Genomic DNA, 20846 nt, shown 5'->3' with positions numbered 1-20846 from the left:
TGCACGCACAACTTTAACTTTTATAGATGATGCCAAACTGTTTACCAAGATCTTTTTATGAATTTACCTTCCCATTAGCAGCATATGACTGATCCCATTGTTTCCAGCTGTTTTCAGAAGTGATTATACTAATTTAACCTCCCTATATATGAAAATTGCCTTTATTTTACATCCTTGTCCACATTTGGTACTGTCATATTTTAAAATTTTATCCATTCTGTTGGGCTTGTAGTAACAGTTCACTATTATTTTAATTTGGATATTCCTGATTACTAAGGAAATTGAACATCTTTTTGTATTTTATTGGTCATTTAGATATCCTCTTTTATGAAGTGTCCGTTCAAGTCTCTTGCCTCATTTTCTTTTTTTTCTTGCCTCATTTTCTATCGAGTTATCTTTATAGATGTTCTTTACATATTCTGCATGTGAACCCTCTGGGAGTTAAATTTATGTTGTAAATATTTTCTCCCATTCTGTAAATTGCCTTTACATTCTTTTAATGTTTTCTTTTGATAAACAGAAGATCTGTGTCGAACAGTTTATCAAGTCTTCCCCTATACACAGTCATGAACATATTCTCCCCATGTTATTTTCTTGGAGTTTTATGGTTTTAACCTTGGCGATTCAGATTTACAATCCACCTGAAATTGATTTTTTAGGTGTGTTTGTATATGATGTGTGGTACGGTTAAGTTTAATTTTTTCTCCCAAAGAGATTGCCAATCTGCCTAGATCACAGATTGAACAGGTAAACCTTTCCTGATTGCTCTGCGATGCCACTTTATCACAAAACAAGTGTCTGTATGTGTCTAGATCTGTTTTTGTCTTCCTGATTGTCTATTTTTCTATTCTTGCACCAATTATTATGTACTTTATTATTTACCATTGCTTTAAAATAACTCTGGATATCTGGGACAGCAAGACCTGCCATCTTGTTCTTTTTCCACAATATCTTGGATAATCTTGATACTCCACATTTTATTTTTTGAGATGGAGTCTCACTCTGTCACCCAGACTGGAATGCAGTGACATGATCTCGGCTCACTGCAGCCTCCACCTCCTGGGTTCAAGCCATTCTCCTGCCTCAGCCACCCGAGTAGCTGGGACAATAGGTGCCTGCTACCACACCTGGCTTACATTTTGTTATAGGTTTTAGAACCAATTTTCAGGTCCTATAAAATTTTCTTGAAATTTTGATTGAGATTATATTGTATAGATCAGTTTGTAGGGAACTGACTTCTTTATATTATTGAAGGGTTTTAAAAAATTGACATGAAATTGTATGTATTATGTATAATGTTTTATGCATGTATACATTGTGGGATAATTAAATCTAGCTAACAAATGCATTACTTCACATAATTATCATTTTTCAATGATGAGAACACTTAACATACACTATCTTTGCATTTTAGTAATACAATGTATCATTAACTATAGTCACCATGCTGTATACTAGAGGTCCTGAACTCATTCCTCCTATATAACTGTAATTATATATTCTTTGATCAACATTTTCTCATCCTCCTTTCCTCCCAACCATCCTAGCCTGTGGTAACCACTATTCTACTGTCTACTTCAATGAGATCAACTCTTTTGTTTTTTAGAGACATATTCTCGCTCTGTTACCCAGGCTAGAGTGCAGTGACGTGATCATAACTCACTACAGCCTTGAGGTCCTAGGCTCAATCAGTCCTCCTGCCTTACCCTCCCAAGTAGTTAGGACTACAGGCACACACTACCACAACTGGCTAATTTTTTTTTTTTTTTTTTTTTTTTTAGAGATGAGGTCTCACTATGTATGATTCTTAGGCTGTTCTTGCATTTCTGGCCTCAAGTGATCCTTCCACCTCAGCCTCCCGAGTAGCTGGGATTACAGGAGGGAGCTACCATGCCCACTAAGATCAACTTTTTTAGATTCCACATATGAGTGAGCTCATGCAGTATTTATCTTTCTGGCTTATTTCGCTTAACATAATGTATTCCAGGTTTAGCCATGTTGTCACAAATGACAAGATTTCGTTATTTTTTATGGACAAATAGTATTCCATTTTAAAGAGAAATATTTATATATCACATTTTCTTTTTTTTTAAATTATACTTTAAGTTCTAGGGTACATGTGCACAACATGCAAGTTTGTTACATATGTATACATGTGCCATGTTGGTGTGCTGCACCCATTAACTCATCATTTACATTAGGTATATCTCCTAATGCTATCCCTTCCCCTCCCCCAACTCCACGACAGGCCCTGGTGTGTGATGTTCCCCTTCCTGTGACCAAGTGTTCTCATTGTTCAATTCCCACCTATGAGTGAGAACATGCGGTGTTTGGCTTTTTGTCCTTGGCGATAGTTTGCTGAGAATGATGGTTTCCAGCTTCATCCATGTCCCTGCAAAGGACATGAACTCATCCTTTTTTATGGCTGCATAGTATTCCATGGTGTATATGTGCCACATTTTCTTAATCCAGTCTATCATTGATGGACATTTGGGTTGGTTCCAAGTCTTTGCTATTGTGAATAGTGCCGCAATAAACATACGTGTGCATGTGTCTTTATAGTAGCATGATTTATAATCCTTTGGGTATATACCCAGTAATGGGATGGCTGGATGAAATGGTATTTCTAGTTCTAGATCCTTGAGGAATTGCCACACTGTCTCCCACAATGGTTGAACTAGTTTACAGTCCCACCAACAGTGTAAAAGTGTTACTGTTTCTCCACATCTTCTCCAGCATCTGTTGTTTCCTGACTTTTTAATGATCACCATTCTAACTGGTGTGAGATGGTATCTCATTGTGGTTTTGATTTGCATTTCTCTGATGGCCAGTGATGATGAGCATTTGTTCATGTGTCTGTTGGCTGCATAAATGTCTTCTTTTGAGAATTGTCTGTTCATATCCTTTGCCTACTTTTTGGTGGGGTTGTTTTTTTCTTGTAAATTTGTTTGAGTTCTTTGTAGATTCTGGATACTAGCCCTTTATCAGATGAGTAGATTGCAAAAATTTCCTCCCATTCTGTAGGTTGCTTGTTCACTCTGACGGTAGTTTCTTTTGCTGTGCAGAAGCTCTTTAGTTTAATTAGATCCCATGTGTCAATTTTGGCTTTTGTTGCCATTGCTTTTGGTGTTTTATACGTGAAGTCCTTGCCCATGCCTGTGTCCTGAATGGTATTGCCTAGGTTTTCTTCTAGGGTTTTTATGGTTTTAGGTCTAACATTTAAGTCTTTAATCCATCTTGAATTAATGTTTGTATAAGGTGTAAGGAAGGGATCCAGTTTCAGCTTTCTACATATGGCTAGCCAGTTTTCCCACCACCATTTATTAAATGGAAATCCTTTCCCCATTTCTTGTTTTTGTCAGGTTTGTCAAAGATCAGATGGTTGTAGATGTGTGGTATTATTTCTCAGGGTTCTGTTCTGTTCCATTGGTCTATATCTCTGTTTTGGTACCAGTACCGTGCTGTTTTGGTTACTGTAGCCTTGTAGTATAGTTTGAAGTCAGGTAGTGTGATGCCTCCAGCTTTGTTCTTTTTGCTTAGGATTGTCTTGGCAATGCAGGCTCTTTTTTGGTTCCATATGAACTTTAAAGTAGTTTTTTCCAATTCTGTGAAGAAAGTCATTGGTAGCTTGATGGGGATGGCATTGAATCTATAAATTACCTTGGGCAGTATGGCCATTTTCATGATATTGATTCTTCCTATCCATGAGCATGGAATGTTCTTCCATTTGTTTGTGTCCTCTTTTATTTCGTTGAGCAGTGGTTTGTAGTTCTCCTTGAAGAGGTCCTTCACATCCCTTGGAAGTTGGATTCCTAGGTATTTTATTCTCTTTGGAGCAATTGTGAATGGGAGTTCACTCATGATTTGGCTCTCTGGTAGTCTATTATTGGTGTATAAAAATGCTTGTGATTTTTGCACATTGATTTTATATCCTGAGTCACATTTTCTTATCCATTCATCTGTTGATGAACACTTAGGTTGATTCTATGTCTTGGCTGTTATGAATGGTGCTGCAGTAAACATGGGTATGCAGCTATCTCTTTGACATACTAATTTTATTTCACTTGGGTATATATCCAGTAGTGGAATTGCTAGACCACAATATTGAGTTTTTGAATCTAAGTATTTGTTTAGACCTTTAGTTTCTCTTAATAATGTATTTATAGTTTTCTGTGATTTTTAAATTTAAGTATAAATGGAGATTTTAAACATTTTTCTGTTTCCGGTACATGGAAAAATGCAATTGAGTTTTACATATTTCTCCTGTATTAAGGAATCTTTCTAAACTCACTTATTCTAATTACTTGTAGATTCTTTTGGATTTCTATATAGACTATTATCTTTGAAAATGACAGTTTTATTTCTTTCCGGTCCTTGACATTTTTTCTTTCTTTTCTTGCCATGGTGTACCTGGCTAAGATCACAGTACAGTGTTCCGTAGATGTGGTGATAGTAGACATCCTTGACTTATTCGCTATCTCAAAATGACAGCTTTTAACATTTCACCTTGAAATATAATATCTGCAGTAGGTTTGTAGATCCCTTTATCAGATTAAATATGTTCATTTCTATTCTTGGTTTGCTAAGAGTTTTTTTTTTTAATCATGAATGGTTGGTGAATTTAATCAAATGTTTTCTGCATTTCTTGAGATAATGATATATCTTCTCTCTTTATTCTGTTATTGTGTTGAAATACATTGATTTTTGAATTCCTGGGATAAATCCAACTTGACCATGATGTCTTATTCTTTTTATACATTGCTAAGTTCATTTTGCTAATATATTTTAGAGGATTTAAAACAAAATCTGTTTGTGAGTCATATTGGCCTATAATTTCTCTTTCTTAAAATGGCCTTGTCAGGCTATTTATTTATTTATTTATTTTTGAGACGAAGTCTTGCTCTGTCACCCAGGCTGGAGTGCAGTGGCACAATCTTGGCTCACTGCAACCTCTGCCTCCCGAGTTCACGAGATTCTCATGCCTCAGCCTCCCGAGTAGCTGGGATTACAGATGTGTACCACCACACTCAGCTAATTTTTGTATTTTTAGTAGAGACAGGGTTTCACCATGTTGGCCAGGCTGGTCTCGAACTCTTGACCTCAGGTGATTTGCTTGCCTTGGCCTCCCAAAGTGCTGGGATTACAGGCGTGAGCCACTGCACCTGGCATTTTTTTTTTTTTTTTTGAGACAGAGTCTCGCTCTGTCAAACAGGCTGGAGTGCAGTGGCACGATCTTGGCTCACTGCAAGCTCCGCCTCCTGGGTTCACGCCATTTTCCTGCCTCAGCCTCCCAAGTAGCTGGGACTACAGGCGCCCGCCACCACGCCCGGCCAATTTTTTGTATTTTTAGTAGAGATGGGGTTTCAACGTGGTCTCGATCTCCTGACCTCGTGATCTGCCTGCCTCGGCCTCCCAAAGTGCTGGGATTACAAGCGTGAGCCACCGCGCCCGTCCTTTTTTTTTTTTTTTTTTTAAACATGCAGAGTTGGGCCAGGTGCAGTGGCTCACTCCGGTAATCCCAGCACTTTGGGAGGCCGAAGTGGGCAGATCACAAAGTCAGGAGTTCGAGACCAGCCTGGCCAACATGGTGAAACCCCGTCTCTTCTAAAAATACAAAAATTAGCCAGGCTTGGTCATGGGTACCTGTAATCCCAGCTACTGGGGAGGCTGAGGCAGGAGAATCGCTTGAAACCAGAAGGCAGAGGTTGCAGTGAGCCAAGATTGCACCACTGCACTCCAGCCTGGTCAACAAGAGTGAAACTCTTTCTCAATCAATCAGTCAATCAATCAATAAGAGATAGAGTTGTCCTTTTGCCCAGGTTGGAGTGCAGTGGCTCAGTCATAGCTCACTGCAGCCTCAAATTCCTGGGCTCAAGAGATCCTCCCACCTCAGCCTCCCAGGTAGCTGGGACTACAGGTACACACCACCACGCCTGGCTAATTTTTTAATTTTTTTGTGGAGACGGGAGTCTTGCCATGTTGCCCAGGCTGGTGTCAAACTCCTGAGCTCAAGCAGTCCACCTGCCTCAGCCTCCCAAAGTGCTGGGATTACAGGTGTGAGCCACTGTGCTTGGCCATTGTCAGGCTTTGATTAAAAAAAGTTGTGCTAGCTTCATACAACAAATTAGGGGTGTTTCCTATTTTTATGTTCTCTGGAAGAGTTTGTATAAGATTGTCATTCTTTTTTACTTAAAATGTTTAGTTAGAATCTACTGGTGAAGCCATCTGGAGTTTTAAGGGAAGTTTTTGAATTATGGATACAATTTCTTGAACAGTTATAGAGCTATTAATATTTTCTATTAATGTCTCAGTTTTGATAAATTATATATTTCATCTATCATCTAAATATGTTATCTTTAAAATTTTTTAATTATTGTCATAAACCAAGCATAGTAGCTCATGTCTGTAATCCCACCACTATGGGAGGCTGAGGCGGGAGGATCACACTTCAGGCTAGGAGTATGAGACCAGCCTGGGCAACACAATGAGAATCTGTCTTTACAAAAACATTAAAAAATTAGCCTGGCATAGTGGTGTGAGTCTGTAGTCCCAGATACTCAGGAGGCTAAGGTGGTAGGATGGTTTGGGCCCAGGAGTTCAAGGCTGCAGTGAGCTATGATCACGCCACTGCGCTACAGCCTGGGCAACAGAGCAAGACCCTGTCTCCCCCTCCAAAAAAAATTATTGGCTGGCCAGGCGAGGTGGCTCATGACTATAATCCCAGCACTTTGGGAGGCCAAGGCAGGTGGATCACGACGTCAGGAGTTCGAGACCAGCCTGGCCAACATGGTGAAACCCCGTCTCTACTAAAGATACAAAAAAAAAAAAAAAATTAGCCAGGTGTGGTGGTGCACACCTGTAATCCCAGCTACTCGGGAGGCTGAGGCAGGAGAATCACTTGAACCTGGCAGGTGGAGGTTGCAGTGAGCCAAGATCGTGCCATTGCACTCCACCTAGGTGACAGGGTGACACTCTATCTCAAAAAAAAAAAATTATTGGCATATATTTGTTTATGATATCCTCTGACAATTTTTTCCCCGTTTGGTAGATATCTAGGAATGTCTCTTTTTTCATTCCTGACTTTGCTTACTTGTGCTTCTCTCTTTTTTCTTAATAATTCCTTCCATAGGTTTATTAATTTTATTAGTCTTTTCAAACCACCAACTTTTCACTTTGTTGATCTCCTTTATATTTATGCTTAATTGATTTCTACTCTTATTTCTATTATTTCTTTCCTTCTGTTCTCTTGGGTATAATTTCTTATTCTTCATTATTCTTCAACCAACTTTAATCTGACATCTTTCCATATTACTCCACTGAAACTGATCAAGTTGATGGCTTTCTTGTTTTCTAGTCCAGTGGACACTTATTTGGACTCATTATTCTTGCTCTCAAAAGCATCACACTCATATTCTTTCTCCTATCTTATTATCCTTTCTACTTTTTCCTTTTCTGATTCCTGTTTTACCTGATACCTAAATACTGAAATGGGTCAGGCTTGGTCTCTTCTGTATCCACCCCAGATATTGCAAACTCAGATGCCTATAAGAGCCAAGCAGGTTCTGTAAAGCAATGATATAGAGTGATTGTTTGCATTTTTTAATACATAGGAATGTTCTTAAATTCATAAGGAAATGTATTACCTTTCATTTTTTCTTTAAAGATAAGGCCTCAGGCCGGGCACGGTGGCTCAAGCCTGTAATCCTAGCACTTTGGGAGGCGGAGGTGGGCGGATCACAAGGTCAGGAGTTCGAGACCATCCTGGCCAACATAGTGAAACTCTGTCTCTACTAAAAATACAAAAAAATTAGCAGGGCGTGGTGGCGGGCACCTGTAGTCCCTGCTACTCAGGAGGCTGAGGCAGGAGAATGGCATGAACCTGGGAGGCGGAGCTTGCAGTGAGCCGAGATGGTGCCACTGCACTCCAGCCTAGGCGACAGAGCCAGACTCTGTCTCAAAAAAAAAAAAAAAAAAAAAAGGCCTCTGGGGTCTTTCATTTTTGTAGTTTTACTAGCAACATGGATCCTGAGAAATATTTCTTTGTATTAGAAAAATAATGGTGTACAAATATGATGGTAAGTGAAAGATGACATTCGGCTTCAGTTGAAAAGACATTATGGTGAATTAGAGAATATATGCCTCATATAAATGAAAAAGCTGCCATGTAGTTCAAACCAGCTGTTACTGGATTGTCCAGTTCTTTAAAAAGAAACTTGGAGTATGGATTTTTTAAAATGTGAACTCTACTAATTTAAAAATTCTGGCACAAGTTTTTAAATATGTGGAGACCAAAAATAATACTATAATAAAAGCATGTCTGTGAGTCAGCAGATGGATCCGTGGGCCACTAATTTATGTCTTCTAATTTACATTCTTTTCCTGTATTCTCATCTAATTGTATGGCTTTAAATACCATTGATATGGTGATTACTCTCAAAATCAGAATGCCAGCCTTTCATATTCACCTGCCTACTTGACATCTCTCCTTGAATGTCTAATAGTCATCTCAAACTTAACATGTTCCTAACAGAACTCATTCTTGATTTTTCTTCCCAAACTTGTTATCCCCAGTCGGAATTCCCCACCTTTAAGACTAAAATCAGTGAGACACTCTTCTCTCAGAGGTTTGTCCAACAGGATGGTGATATGATTGAAAGTCAGAAATAAACAGTATATGTTAAATTTCTTTAATGGCAAAATATATGCAAATCCAAAGAAGTGGTTATACAAAGCAGGAAGTAACAGCATGCTATCACAACGAGGTATAGGTTTCTTTGAGTTACCTATAATGAGGTGTAACTGTGGATAAATCACCTGTGCAAAATGAATATTCTGCCATGTTTTAGGAGCTATTGTTGCCCTTCTCCTGAGGCAGGTGGAGACATTAAATACCTTTTTGATCCCCTGACTTCTGCCTTGTCCTTTCTGGAGACTCTGGCTACATATTTCCTTGCATAACAGGTACAAATAATTGGTGCAATAAAGGCTGAGCAAGGTGATTTTCCCAAAACCATCATCCTGTAGACCCAGTGTATTAGTCCATTCTTGCCCTGCTATAAAGAAATACTTGAGACTGGGTAATTTATAAAGAAAAGGGGTTTAATTGGCTGTACAGGAAGCATGGCAGCATCTGCTTCTGGTGAGGCCTCCAGGAGCTTTTACTCATGGTGGAAGGCAAAGCAGGAACAGGCGTCTTACATGGCAGGAACAGCACCAAGACGGCGGGGAGGTGCCACACACTTGTTTTTTTTTTGAGACAGGGTCTTACTTTGTCGCCTAGGTTGGAGTGCAGTGGCGCAGTCTTGGCTCACTGCACTCTCCACCTCCCAGGCTCAAGCGATCCTCACACCTCGGCCTCTGGAGTAGCTGGGACTACAGGCGCACACCATCATACCTGTCCCCATGTTGCCCAGGCTGGTATCAAACTCCTGGACTTAAGCGATCCGCCCACCTTGGCCTCCCAAAGTGCTGGGATTACAGGCATGAGCCACTATATTCAGCCACCACACATTTTTAAACAACCATATCTTGTGAGAACTCACTCAGTATAAGTACCAAGGGGGAAGGGTGCTAAGCTATTTGTAAGAACTCCATCTCATGATCCAGTCATCTCCCACCAGGCTCTACCTCCAACATTGGAGATTAGAATTCAACATGAGATTTGGGTGGGGACACAGATACAAACTATATCACACTCCTACTACCTCCTGAGTCCAAGCTTCAAGTGTCTCTCACCTGGACTATTGCAAACCTTCCCCTGACTGGCCTCCCTGCTTTGAGTCTTGCGCATGTACAATCCTTTCTCCATACAGTAACCAAAATATTTTTTAAAAATGCAAATCAAATTGTGTCAGTCCTCTGCCCAAAACCCTTCCATTGCTTAGGTAAAATGCAGATGGCCAGGTGCAGTGGCACATGCCTGTAATCCCAGCATGTTGGGAGGCCGAGGCAGGTGGATCACGAATTCAAGAGATCTAGACCATCCTGGCCAACATGGTGAAACCCCGTCTCTACTAAAAATACAAAAATTAGCTGGGCGTGGTGGTGGGCTCCTGAAGTCCCAGCTACTCAGGAGGCTGAGGCAGGAGAATCGCTTGAACCCGGGAGGCTGAGGTTGCAGTGAGCCGAGATCACACCACTGCACTCCAAAACGCAGATGTCTTAATTACCTACATGCTCTTAAGGTCTTACTTGCTGTAGCTTCTTTCAGCATCTCTGATTTTGTCTCCTCCTACTCTCTTTCCATCCTACTCTTTTCAGCATCTAGCCACATTGGGCCTTAGTTCTGTTACCTCATTCCTATCTCAAAACCCTGGTCTAAATTTAACTGATACGTAAACTCCACAGACTAGGGGTGCTCATTAGTTAACCTGTTCCAGCCCAGAAGATGGTCCTGTGTCATTGTTTACTTTCTGCAGCCTTCGTGAAGTCATTTAAAGAATCACAGGACATTCCAGAAACTTTTTTTCATGAATACTGTTTTGTTTTGTTGGTTTTTTTCTTTTAAGAATACTGAAGCCAAAATGGATTATCCCCTGGCTCCTGGAAGGAGGACTCTAACCCAATGTTCTCTAAATGAATCACTGAAACAGCAGAGTGTTAGAAATTGTATCTGTAATGATTGTTGGTATTGTTCAGTTAAACTTTGTACTTTTGTGTATATATAACACATTAATACAGTATTATATATGTGTAATTTATAAATATATATAGTATATGTCTCAAACATTTTCATATATGTTGACTAATTTTAAAAACCCTAGATTAAATAATGCTAATAAGACCACTGGTTTAAATAATGCTAATGAAATTAAAACGTGTCACTGTTTAATAATGTTGATAAGCCAAGGGTTTCTTGTCTCCCATGAGTAGTGATGTCAGGGCAAAAAGACTAGAAAGCAAAAAGGGGGAAATATGAGAAATAAAGACTAGATATCTTATTCTTTAAGCTAAATTGACTCTCCTAGAAACATTATTCTTCCAATTATATATTCAATATAAGTTATGTACCTAGTGGAATCATAAACATTTGGATTCCTAGTGAGAAAACTTTGATTATAGTATATTGGATCTTAAGCACAATCCAGAAACATTAAAGACAACTCACTTTACCTATCTGTCTATCTAGTTTTTATTTAATTTATTTTATCTTTTTCTTTTCTTTTTACTCACCACTATATTAGCAAGGAAATTAATGTATGGTAGGCAATGAGACCTGACTGTAAAGAGGTACAAATATCGAACCTTGGGAATTTGTAGTGAGTTTTATGTCAAATTAGCAGTACTAGCTATTAGAAGTAGAGATTTATAGCTTTTTCTTGGAGAAAGCTGATATCACAGAGGGAAGGAACTACTCATTAATTTTTAAAAAGGTGATTTGGTCACATCCAGATGAATTATTAGAGAACAGGAACCCCAGTAGTCATGTTTTTCATAGATCTTTGTAACCTTGGCTGAGCCCCAAGAAGTAGACAATGAGATCAAACTGGCATGCTTTCGTGTGAGGATACGAAAATAGCCCTCATTGGTAAAACAGTGCCTAAGAAGGAAGCCTAAGTCTTTTGTGAGTTAGATCATGGTTTTACTACACCTTAGAAAAGAAGTTGAGGGCTAGAGGGCCGGGCATGGTATCTCACGCCTGTAATCACAGCACTTTGGGAGGCTGAGATGGGCAGATCATTTGAGGTCAGGAGTTTGAGACCAGCCTGGCCAACATGGTGAAACCCTGTCTCTACTAAAAATACAAAAAAGCTGGGTGTGGTGGCAGGTGCCTATAATCCCAGCTACTTGGGAGGCTGAGGCAGGAGAATAGCTTGAACCCGGGAGGCAGAGGTTGCAGTGAGCTGAGATTGCGCTACTGTACTCCAGCCTGGGCAACAGAGCGAGACTTGGAAAAAAAGTTGAGGGCCAGAGCCCTCCCCATTTTTTTTTTTTTTTTAGCAGCAGTTCTTTTGTGATCTTGACTATTTCCTCTGTGTGATTTTGGTCACTTCAATTATGCAATGTACCTCCTCTGATTAATTGTGACACTTTGCTTGAAACATCCCTTTGGCATTTGCCATGTCATTTTCTGTATGTGTGAGCTTGTGTTTATGTGTATCCCTCCTATTCCTCCTATAAGATTATAAATTCCTTAAATCAGCACACTCTCTTCCATTACTTTGTATGCAACTGTGGCACTGCAGGCCTAGCAGGCAGCTAGTACAGTAGCGAGAGGACCACATTGCCCTAGAGCAGAGTTTCTCAGCCTCCTCGCTATTGACATTTTGGGCAGATGATTCTTTTTTGTACATTGTAGGATGTTTAGCAGCCATCTGGCCTCTACTTACTAGATGCCTATGGACTTCCTCCCCATTGTGACAACCAAAAATTTCTCCAGATATTGCCAAATGTCTCCTGGGGTACAAAATTACCCTCAGTTGAGAACTACTATTGTAGGGACTGGGAAATTTAGGTGACAGTGTGATAGTCCTAGCTTTGCCATGATCTCACCATATTTGGTCAAACTGATTCACCTATATTCCTCTCCTGACAAGTGAGAAGGATTGGAATTTATTGGGTGCTTAATCTGGGTTCTGTGGATAGCTTTAGGGAAACTTTAATCCCTTGAAAATGTATGTGAGTTTTGTGTGTACATTTTTCTAGGAATAACATCCTTAGCTTTCAGCATTTTTTCAAACTTATCTATGACCCCAAAAAGATTAAGCCTCAGCCAGGCGCAGTGGCTCATGCCTGTAATCCCAGCACTCTGGAAGGCCGAGGCAGAAGGATCACTTGAGGTCAGGAGTTCGAGACCAGGGCGACATGGTGAATCTTCATCTCTACAAAAAATACAAAAATTAACTGGGCGTGGCTGTGCGTGCCTGTAATCCCAGCTACTCGGGAGGCTGAGGCAGGAGAATAGCTTGAACCTGGGAGGCGGAGGTTGCAGTGAGCCAAGATTGAGCCACTGCACTCAAGCCTGGGCGACAGACCCAGACTCCGTCTAAAAAAAAGAAAAAAGATTAAACCTCGATCACTTATTGTATAAAGTTTTTTGTATCTTTTAAGATTTAAAGGCCCTAACTTATACTCAATATACATTTTTGTTTTTATGAACGCCATTTGTGATTAGAAAATGCTGAGAAAGCACTTTGTGCTACCAGGATTATATTATCAGGTACCACTATTTACAGTACTCTATCTCCTACCTCTTTTTAAAAATTGGATCTTGAGTCAGTGATGATAAGGTAAATGACTAGAGTTACCTGCATATATATTAGAGAGGCTGGATAATGAAAAGAGGATGTTTATCATTTTGCACTCTACTCCTTGGCCTTTTTTCCTTAGCCTTTTTTTTTTTTTTTTTTTTTGAGACGGAGTTTTACTCTTGTCATCCAGGCTGGAGTGCAATGCTCACTGCAACCTCTGCCTCCCGGGTTCAAGCGATTCCCCTGCCTCAGGCTCCCATGTAGCTGGGATTACAGGCACGTGCCACCACGGTGAGCTAATTTTTGTATTTTTGGTAGAGACGGGGTTTCGCCATGTTGGCCAAGCTTGTCTTGAACTCCTGACCTCGGGTGATCCGCCCGCCTCGGCCTCCCAAAGTGCTGGGATTACAGGCATGAGCCACCGTGCCTAACCTCCTTAGCCTTTTAAAATCAGCATGTTCCATATGACTGCCAGTGTATGTTCCAGAGCTCTCCTGTGTCAGCTGGTCGCTGTTTATGGCTTATATTTCAGGCCTTGGCATTTGGGGTTCTCGGTAACCTTGGTTTAGGCCGCTGCTTCACAAAGTCCATTGCATTTGTTACTGTAGGCTTATCTGTAGATGCAAACCAAAACCTGGTCAGATGCTCCCTTTGGGAAGTTAAGGATGTACCTCTTAGACTTTTTTGTCACAGTTATATGTTATGCTCGCTGCTGTGCTCAGGTGTGAACCACAACCTTGTCTTCTCTGTTGCAGGTAAATTTGGAAGGCAAAGCCAGCCCTCTGTCACTTCTACAAATGGCCTCTCCAAGTGGCCTCTGTGTCTTGGTTCGCCTGCCCAAGCTAATCTGTGGAGGAAAAACACTACCAAGAACATTATTGGATATTTTGGCAGATGGCACCATTCTGAAAGTTGGAGTGGGATGCTCAGAAGATGCCAGCAAGCTTCTGCAGGATTATGGCCTCGTTGTTAGGGGGTGCCTGGACCTCCGATACCTAGCCATGCGGCAGAGGTGTGGTTTGTATGAATGCTGGGATTCCTGTAGCTGCGGGACAAATATTTTAGCCAGATTTGTAGATGCCTGGGACTCGGTAGTGAAACATGTGAAATTGTATAGGAGCCTAGAGGCTTCTAAGATGCATATTGAATTTGTGGAGACATTCCAACTTCTGTGAAACTTTGGTTACCTAGAATTGGCCTTTTTAGATCAAACGTTACCGAGGTATCTCTGTAAGCTAAAAGCTGGTGGTCCCACTGGCTAAATTATGGCTGCAAAGGGTTTTTGGTTTTCTTTTTTCCCATATGATATTTTTGGAAATTTTTATTTAAATCAAGAAGATTTAATGTAAAAATCTGTATTTCTGGCTTCTCTTGAAAAATTAGGTAATCTGACTACACTGAGTCTACAGTTCTAGATGGCAGCATTTGGCTGGGTAGCATATGTGCCCTTTAGATGAGCATGCTCTGTTCAGTTTGCCAGAGTCCCCACCACTCCCATTGTAACCCTGGCTCCTCATGGTAAGCCTTTGAGTTTGCAGACCCTGCTTTAGGCCAAAAATGATAGTAGACCAGCCCTTATCTGGGAGGAAGAGAGATTTCCTTTAGAATTTTATTCCTATGGAAATTTGATTTCAGCTTGTCTTTTAGGAGCGGGGGGTCATAATTACCTCCTCATGTTTATGTATGGGTCCTCATTTATAATAATGTGGACTGAAACAGCCTCTTGCCCTGCCTGAAGTGACACAGTCACTAAAAGGTTAGAGATTTGGTAAACTAAGAGAAGGCCTGATTAAAATCTGTATTATCACAATTTTTTAGTATAAAATGAAATTTTATTTTAGTTTGTTAGTTTGGCTTATTTATATAAAGCAGTGTGGATAGAGGCTAAAAGCTGACTCGGGAGCAGACTGCATGGGTAGGAGTCTCAGTGCTGCCACTTGCCAGCTGTATGACCTTTGGCACAGTACTAAGCCTCTCTGTTCCTCAGTTTCCTCATCTGTAAAGTAGAGATGATAATCTAGCCACCTCACAGGGTTGGTGTGAGTATTAAATGAGTTAAACTACAGAAAGGATTTATAAAGTGTTTCACAAATAGGTAGATAACAAATTATCATTTTCTTTGATGTCTAGTGAGATTCAGTATGTTATGTCTGTTTATTGGCCATTTATATATATTTTTTGATTTTCTTGTTCATGTCCTTTGCCTGTTTTTGATGCATGGTTTTGTTTCTTTCTTTCTTTTAGAAACAATTTGCTCTGTAATGGGCTTAGCCTGAAATCCCTCGCTGAGACTGTTTTGAACTTTCGCCTTGACAAGTCCCTTCTACTTCGTTGCAGCAACTGGGATGCTGAGACTCTCACAGAGGACCAGGTACTTCTTATCAGAGTTGTTGAAGAATGGAAGGTCATTGTTTCTGAAGTATAACTGTTTATAAAATTCAAATTCTCAAATATAGTATAAGTATTGGATGGAGATGCCTTAAAATAGATTCATTCTTTGGTGATACTCCAGCTGACTGGTCTACAATAATCACTTAAATGAAAGATAAGAGTCCTGCTTTTGTTTTATTTTTGAGATGGAGTCTCACTCTGTTGCCCAAGCTGGAGTACAGTGGTACGATCTTGGCTCACTGCAACCTCTGCCTCCTGGGTTCAAGCAATTCTCCTGCCTCAGCCTCCTGAGTAGCTGAGATTACAGATGTGCACCACCATGCCTGGCTAATATTTTTGGATTTTCAGTGGAGACGGGGTTTCACCACATTGGTCAGGCTGGTCTCGAACTCCTGACCTCAAATGATCCACCCACCTCAACCTCCAGGTGTGAGCCACCGTGCCCGGCCAAGAGTCCTGATTTTTTTGAGCATTTACTATATATTGGGCATTTCAGAAAAAGGGATTTTTTTTTATGAATACAAATGCATAATTTAAAAAAATATATAGTGTTATAAGTGTGTAGGAGTTATAACTTATTTTAAGAAGCAGTAAGTAGTTCCCTGCATTACTTTTCCCATTCCTAATCCTTCTTCCTTCTTCTCAGAGGCAACCACTTTCATTTCTTTCTGGTAATTATCATTATAATTCTAAATTACATGCATGCGTTATTCTTTCTTTTTTTTTTTTTTTTTTTTTGAGACAGAGTCTCGCTCTGTCGCCCAGGCTGGAGTGCAGTGGCGCAATCTGGGCTCACTGCAAGCTCCGCCTCCCAGGTTCACGCCATTCTCCTGCCTCAGCCTCTCTGAGTAGCTAGGACTACAGGCACCCGCCACCACGCCCGGCTAATTTTTTTGTATCTTTAGTAGAGATGAGGTTTCACCGTGGTCTCCATCTCCTGACCTCGTGATCCGCCTGCCTTGGCCTCCCAAAGTGCTGGGATTACAAGTGTGAGCCACCGCACCCGGCCTATTCTTTCTTATTTATTTATATTATCTTTTGACATCATACTATGGAAGATACAGTTTAGTACTCTTGCAGCTCCCCTGTCCCCGAATACTTCTCTTCCCCATCCTCCCAATTTAGGTAAATCATCATTTTAATCAAGTTAATATCCAGTATTTATATTATTTATAGCTGAGTCACAAAGTAAACTGCAGTTACTTTTATTTCCCAGGATTAATAATTAGTATTTTGTTTGCATAGTGTTCCATGTACCTATTGTTTCCACCCCAGACTCCTTACCAGAACTATGGATCTCCTCTGGGCTGGTTCAGACACACGTCAGGTCACTTACTTGTTTCATTTTCCCTTGGAGCCTTCTCTCCTAGAGCTCTCTATCCCAGGACGGAGTGCACTCTAGGCCTGCTCCCCAACTCTCATACTGGAATTTGTATTTACCAACAGCATGGAATTCCCTTCACCTCTCTCTTTCATAGTAGATCCTTTGTTTTTTAAATTTCATGTCTTTTTCCTTTCTTGCCTTGGTGGAGTACATTCATAACAGCTTCTTGAGAAAGGGAGCATGAGCAGTAAAAAAAATGTCAGTAACTGTGTCTTTTCTCTCAGGTGACTTAGTTTCTCCAGAAATGAATCTTCTAGTACTCTATTCAAGAAGTGTAAGCCCCACTGCCTATATTCCAGTCACTGAGTAGGGGAAAGGTGCCAGTGGTCTTAACATTCAGTGTGTAATCTCTCCCTTAATCCCGCTTTCTTCAGGTGACATTTTGTCCCTCCCTTCAGTTGCGCCTGGTATTACCAGGTCCAGATCCTCTGTGTTTTAACCATTATATGATTTAAACTTTTACTGTCTTTTGGGCTAGGGGAGGGATAGTTGTCTGGCCCTGTGCTGTAAAGGAGGAGATCAGGGTGTAAGTATTCTCTATAGAGATTTCACCTTATCCTTCTGTTTTCGCCCTTGCCTTCACAGATATCTGGTGTCTCCATTCCTTATGCTTTCCTGGTCTCTGTGGCTCAAACTCATTTGAACTTAGGCTTTTTGCCATGCCACTTGCATAGGCCTAGTTTCAACCTTGCTTGCCGAGTCAGTTACCACTTGTTCATCCTTGAGAAACGTTAACTGGTTTCCAAAGTAGCTACACCATTTTGTATTCCCACCAGTAGCATATGAGGGTGCCGGGGTTCTGCATCCTTGCTGACATTTGTTATTGTCAGTCTTTTCCGTTAGAGCCATCCTAGTAGGTATGAAGCGGTATTTCATTTGTGGTTTTGATTTACATTTCCTTTGTGACTAATGATGCTGGGCATCTGTTCATGTGTGTATTGGCCATTTGTATATCTTCCGTGGAGAAATGTCTATTCATACATATCCTTTGCCCGTGTTTTAATTGGGTCATTCGTTATTTTATTTTTGAGTTTTAGGAATTCTTTCTATATTCTAGATCCTTTTCAGATATATGATCTATAAAATATTTTCTACCATTGGTTGTTTGAAGCAGAATAGTTTTTAATTTTGATGAGCTCCAGTTATCAGTTTCTTTTTAAAAATCTCTTCCTTTAATTGCTTATGCTTTTGCTGTCATAGTCAAGAAATCATTGCCTCACCCAAGGTCATGACGATTGGCTCCTATGTTTTCTTCTAAAAGTCATATAGTTTTAGCTCTTGCATTTAAGTCTGTGATCCATTTTGAGTTAATTTTTGTGTGTCTTGTGAGGTAGGGGTCCACATTCACTCTTTTGCATGTGGACCTCCAGTCATCCTAGTACCATTTGTTTCTTTATCATTAGAAAATAATGTGTTAAAGAGAACTCTGAAGTCTTCTCGTTCAAGCACACATTCTTCTGTGGGAAACAGTCTGCTAATAGATATATCGATTGTTGGATCTAGGTGGAAAATTTTATCCAAACTTGTTTTACTCTAAAAGTATAAATGATGCTTCCTAATAGAATTATTCACTGGCTTGGTTATTAAAGGTGAACTAATAGAATTTTAAAGTCCTTACGCTTTTTGTTGGGAAAAGCTATTAATTTTAGTTTTTTTTTAATTTAATTTAATTTATTTATTTATTTATTTTTGAGATGGAGTCCCACTCTGTCGCTCAGGCTGGAGTGCAGTGATGCGATCTCAGCTCACTGCAACCTCTGCCTCCTGGGTTCAAGCCCCAGGTTCAAGCAATTCTCCTGCCTCAGCCTTCCGAGTAGATGGGATTACAGGCGCATGCCACCACGCCCAGCTGATTTTTTGTATTTTTAGTAGAGACAGGGTTTCCCCATGTTGGCTGCGCTGGTCTCGAATTCCTGACCTCAAGTGATCTGCCCGCCTCAGCCTCCCAAAGTGTTGGGATTACAAGCATGAGCCACCGTGCCCAGCCGAATTTTAGTTTTGACCATAGTACTTTTCCTTTTTTTTTTGAGATGGAGTCTTGTTCTGTCTCCTAGGCTGGAGTGCAGTGGCACGGTCTCAGCTCACTGCAACCTTCACCTCCTGGGTTCAAGTGATTCTCCTGTCTTAGCCTCCTGAGTAGCTGGGATTACAGGCGTCCGCCACCACACCCAGCTAATTTTTATATTTTTAGTGGAGACAGGGTTTCACCATGTTGGCCAGGCTAGTTTCGAACTCCTTACCTCAGGTGATCTGCTCGCCTTGGCCTCCTAAAGTGCTGGGATTACAGGTGTGAGCCACCATGCCTGGCCCGCAGTACTTTTCTTTATGACCAGCTTGCCTATCACCAGTTGCTTGGGAGAATGACTTACCACTATTAAATGAATAAATTCCAGGAATGGGCCCTGTGACTTTGATTTGAGGCCCATGTTTGAAACCTATTTGTTTTCTTTGTTTTCAATATCTTATTAATAGATATGGCAGGTCATTTCTGATTGACAGTCACACAGGCCTCTTAATCATGATTTCAGCCATTCCAGAGGATGACTGCCTCCAAAGTGAATTTCATGTACTAGTTATCAGGCCTTTGTTAACTACCCTTCCCCCAAACTTGAGAGAAATCTGTCCAGCAATTTGGTAGCAAATAGAAACTTCACTGATTTATATAGGTGAGGATTTTCAGCATTTAGAGTAAGTCATTATTTTAGCTATTTTAGTTAAAAACATAGGGAACATGAGAGTTAATCATACTATTCAATTTACTTTTGTATAGTTTGAAAATTTTTATAATAAAAAGTTTTAAGGAAGTATATGGTGCCCAGGTTGTCGTACATTTTGAATTAGGATCCTAAGAGTTATCTATTTCTTTGTGATTGACTTTGAAGTTGTTCTCTCTGGTTTGCCTTCCAGATTCCACTGATCTCTGACTTTTCTCTTCAGGTAATTTATGCTGCCAGGGATGCCCAGATTTCAGTGGCTCTCTTTCTTCATCTTCTTGGATACCCTTTCTCTAGGAATTCACCTGGAGAAAAAAACGATGACCACAGTAGCTGGAGAAAAGTCTTGGAAAAATGCCAGGGTGTGGTCGACATCCCATTTCGAAGCAAAGGAATGAGCAGATTGGGAGAAGAGGTTAATGGGGAAGCAACAGAATCTCAGCAGAAGCCAAGAAATAAGAAGTCTAAGATGGATGGGATGGTGCCAGGCAACCACCAAGGGAGAGACCCCAGAAAACATAAAAGAAAGCCCCTGGGGGTGGGCTATTCTGCCAGGTAACTGAGTCACTCCCTGTCTAGTAAAGAGTCAGTGGCCCAGCCTTAGCAAAGGGTGTGATGCTTCCCTTGGGTCTGGGGAGAAGGCTTGTTGTAGGGGAGCAGCAGCTCTCCAGGGGTTAGTCTTGCTTTTTGTTTCCATCAGAGACATTTGTTCTCTCCTTTGCTTTATTTGTGTATTTTTCTCCTTTTCCCTTCTTTTACTTTTTTATTTATTGACAGTTGGAGTGGAAATGAAGAAAGCTTAGCTTAGTTCTGTCATTGACCCTGATGTGACCTTAGGCCTTAACTTCTCCAACTGTAAATGGGGATATAATTATCATTCCTTCCTTGTTTCAGGCTAGCTGTGAAAATAAATAACATGTGGTGCCTTGTACTTTTCAGGAGAAATGCATCATCTGATTTCTTGTTCATATGTTATTTGATTATTTAGAATGACATCCAGCTCCAAGAAAATGTTACTCTCTAGCCAATGAAAAATGTTCTGTATAACTTATTCCTCTATTGTAGGAAGATGACTAATAAGTACTTTGGAGCATAAATTTGGTCCCTGTAGCAAAGTGCCTTTAGGAATTAACTGGATGATTAAATTGAAGGAAGTATTATTGCATG

The 20846-nt window shown here is 40.4% G+C and overlaps 1 protein-coding gene and 1 long non-coding RNA gene across 8 annotated transcripts in view; one reads left to right on the top strand and one right to left on the bottom strand.

Annotated features, from left to right (window-relative positions):
• LOC129487737 (uncharacterized) overlaps positions 1-20846 on the bottom strand; it is a 65950-nt gene that overhangs the window by 20127 nt on the left and 24977 nt on the right. The gene's annotated exons all lie outside the window — the stretch shown is intronic.
• Positions 1-20846, top strand: part of EXD2 (exonuclease 3'-5' domain containing 2) — a 53071-nt gene that overhangs the window by 24235 nt on the left and 7990 nt on the right. For 5 of the 6 annotated variants that reach the window (XM_055289010.2, XM_063644381.1, XM_055289016.2 and 2 more), the window contains 3 exons: positions 13946-14202; positions 15435-15561; positions 19903-20234. In XM_055289010.2, coding sequence (XP_055144985.1) covers positions 13946-14202; positions 15435-15561; positions 19903-20234 — 716 coding nt within the window. Of the gene's footprint in view, positions 1-13373; positions 13482-13945; positions 14203-15434; positions 15562-19902; positions 20235-20846 lie in introns of those variants that run through there. The other variant, XM_063644383.1, reaches the window with a different exon arrangement.

The sequence above is a fragment of the Symphalangus syndactylus genome, chromosome 8 (assembly GCF_028878055.3).
Source record: "Symphalangus syndactylus isolate Jambi chromosome 8, NHGRI_mSymSyn1-v2.1_pri, whole genome shotgun sequence".
Lineage (NCBI taxonomy): Eukaryota > Metazoa > Chordata > Mammalia > Primates > Hylobatidae > Symphalangus > Symphalangus syndactylus.
Note: the sequence above shows the minus strand (reverse complement) of the source record. Positions and strands in the feature narration are given on the sequence as shown.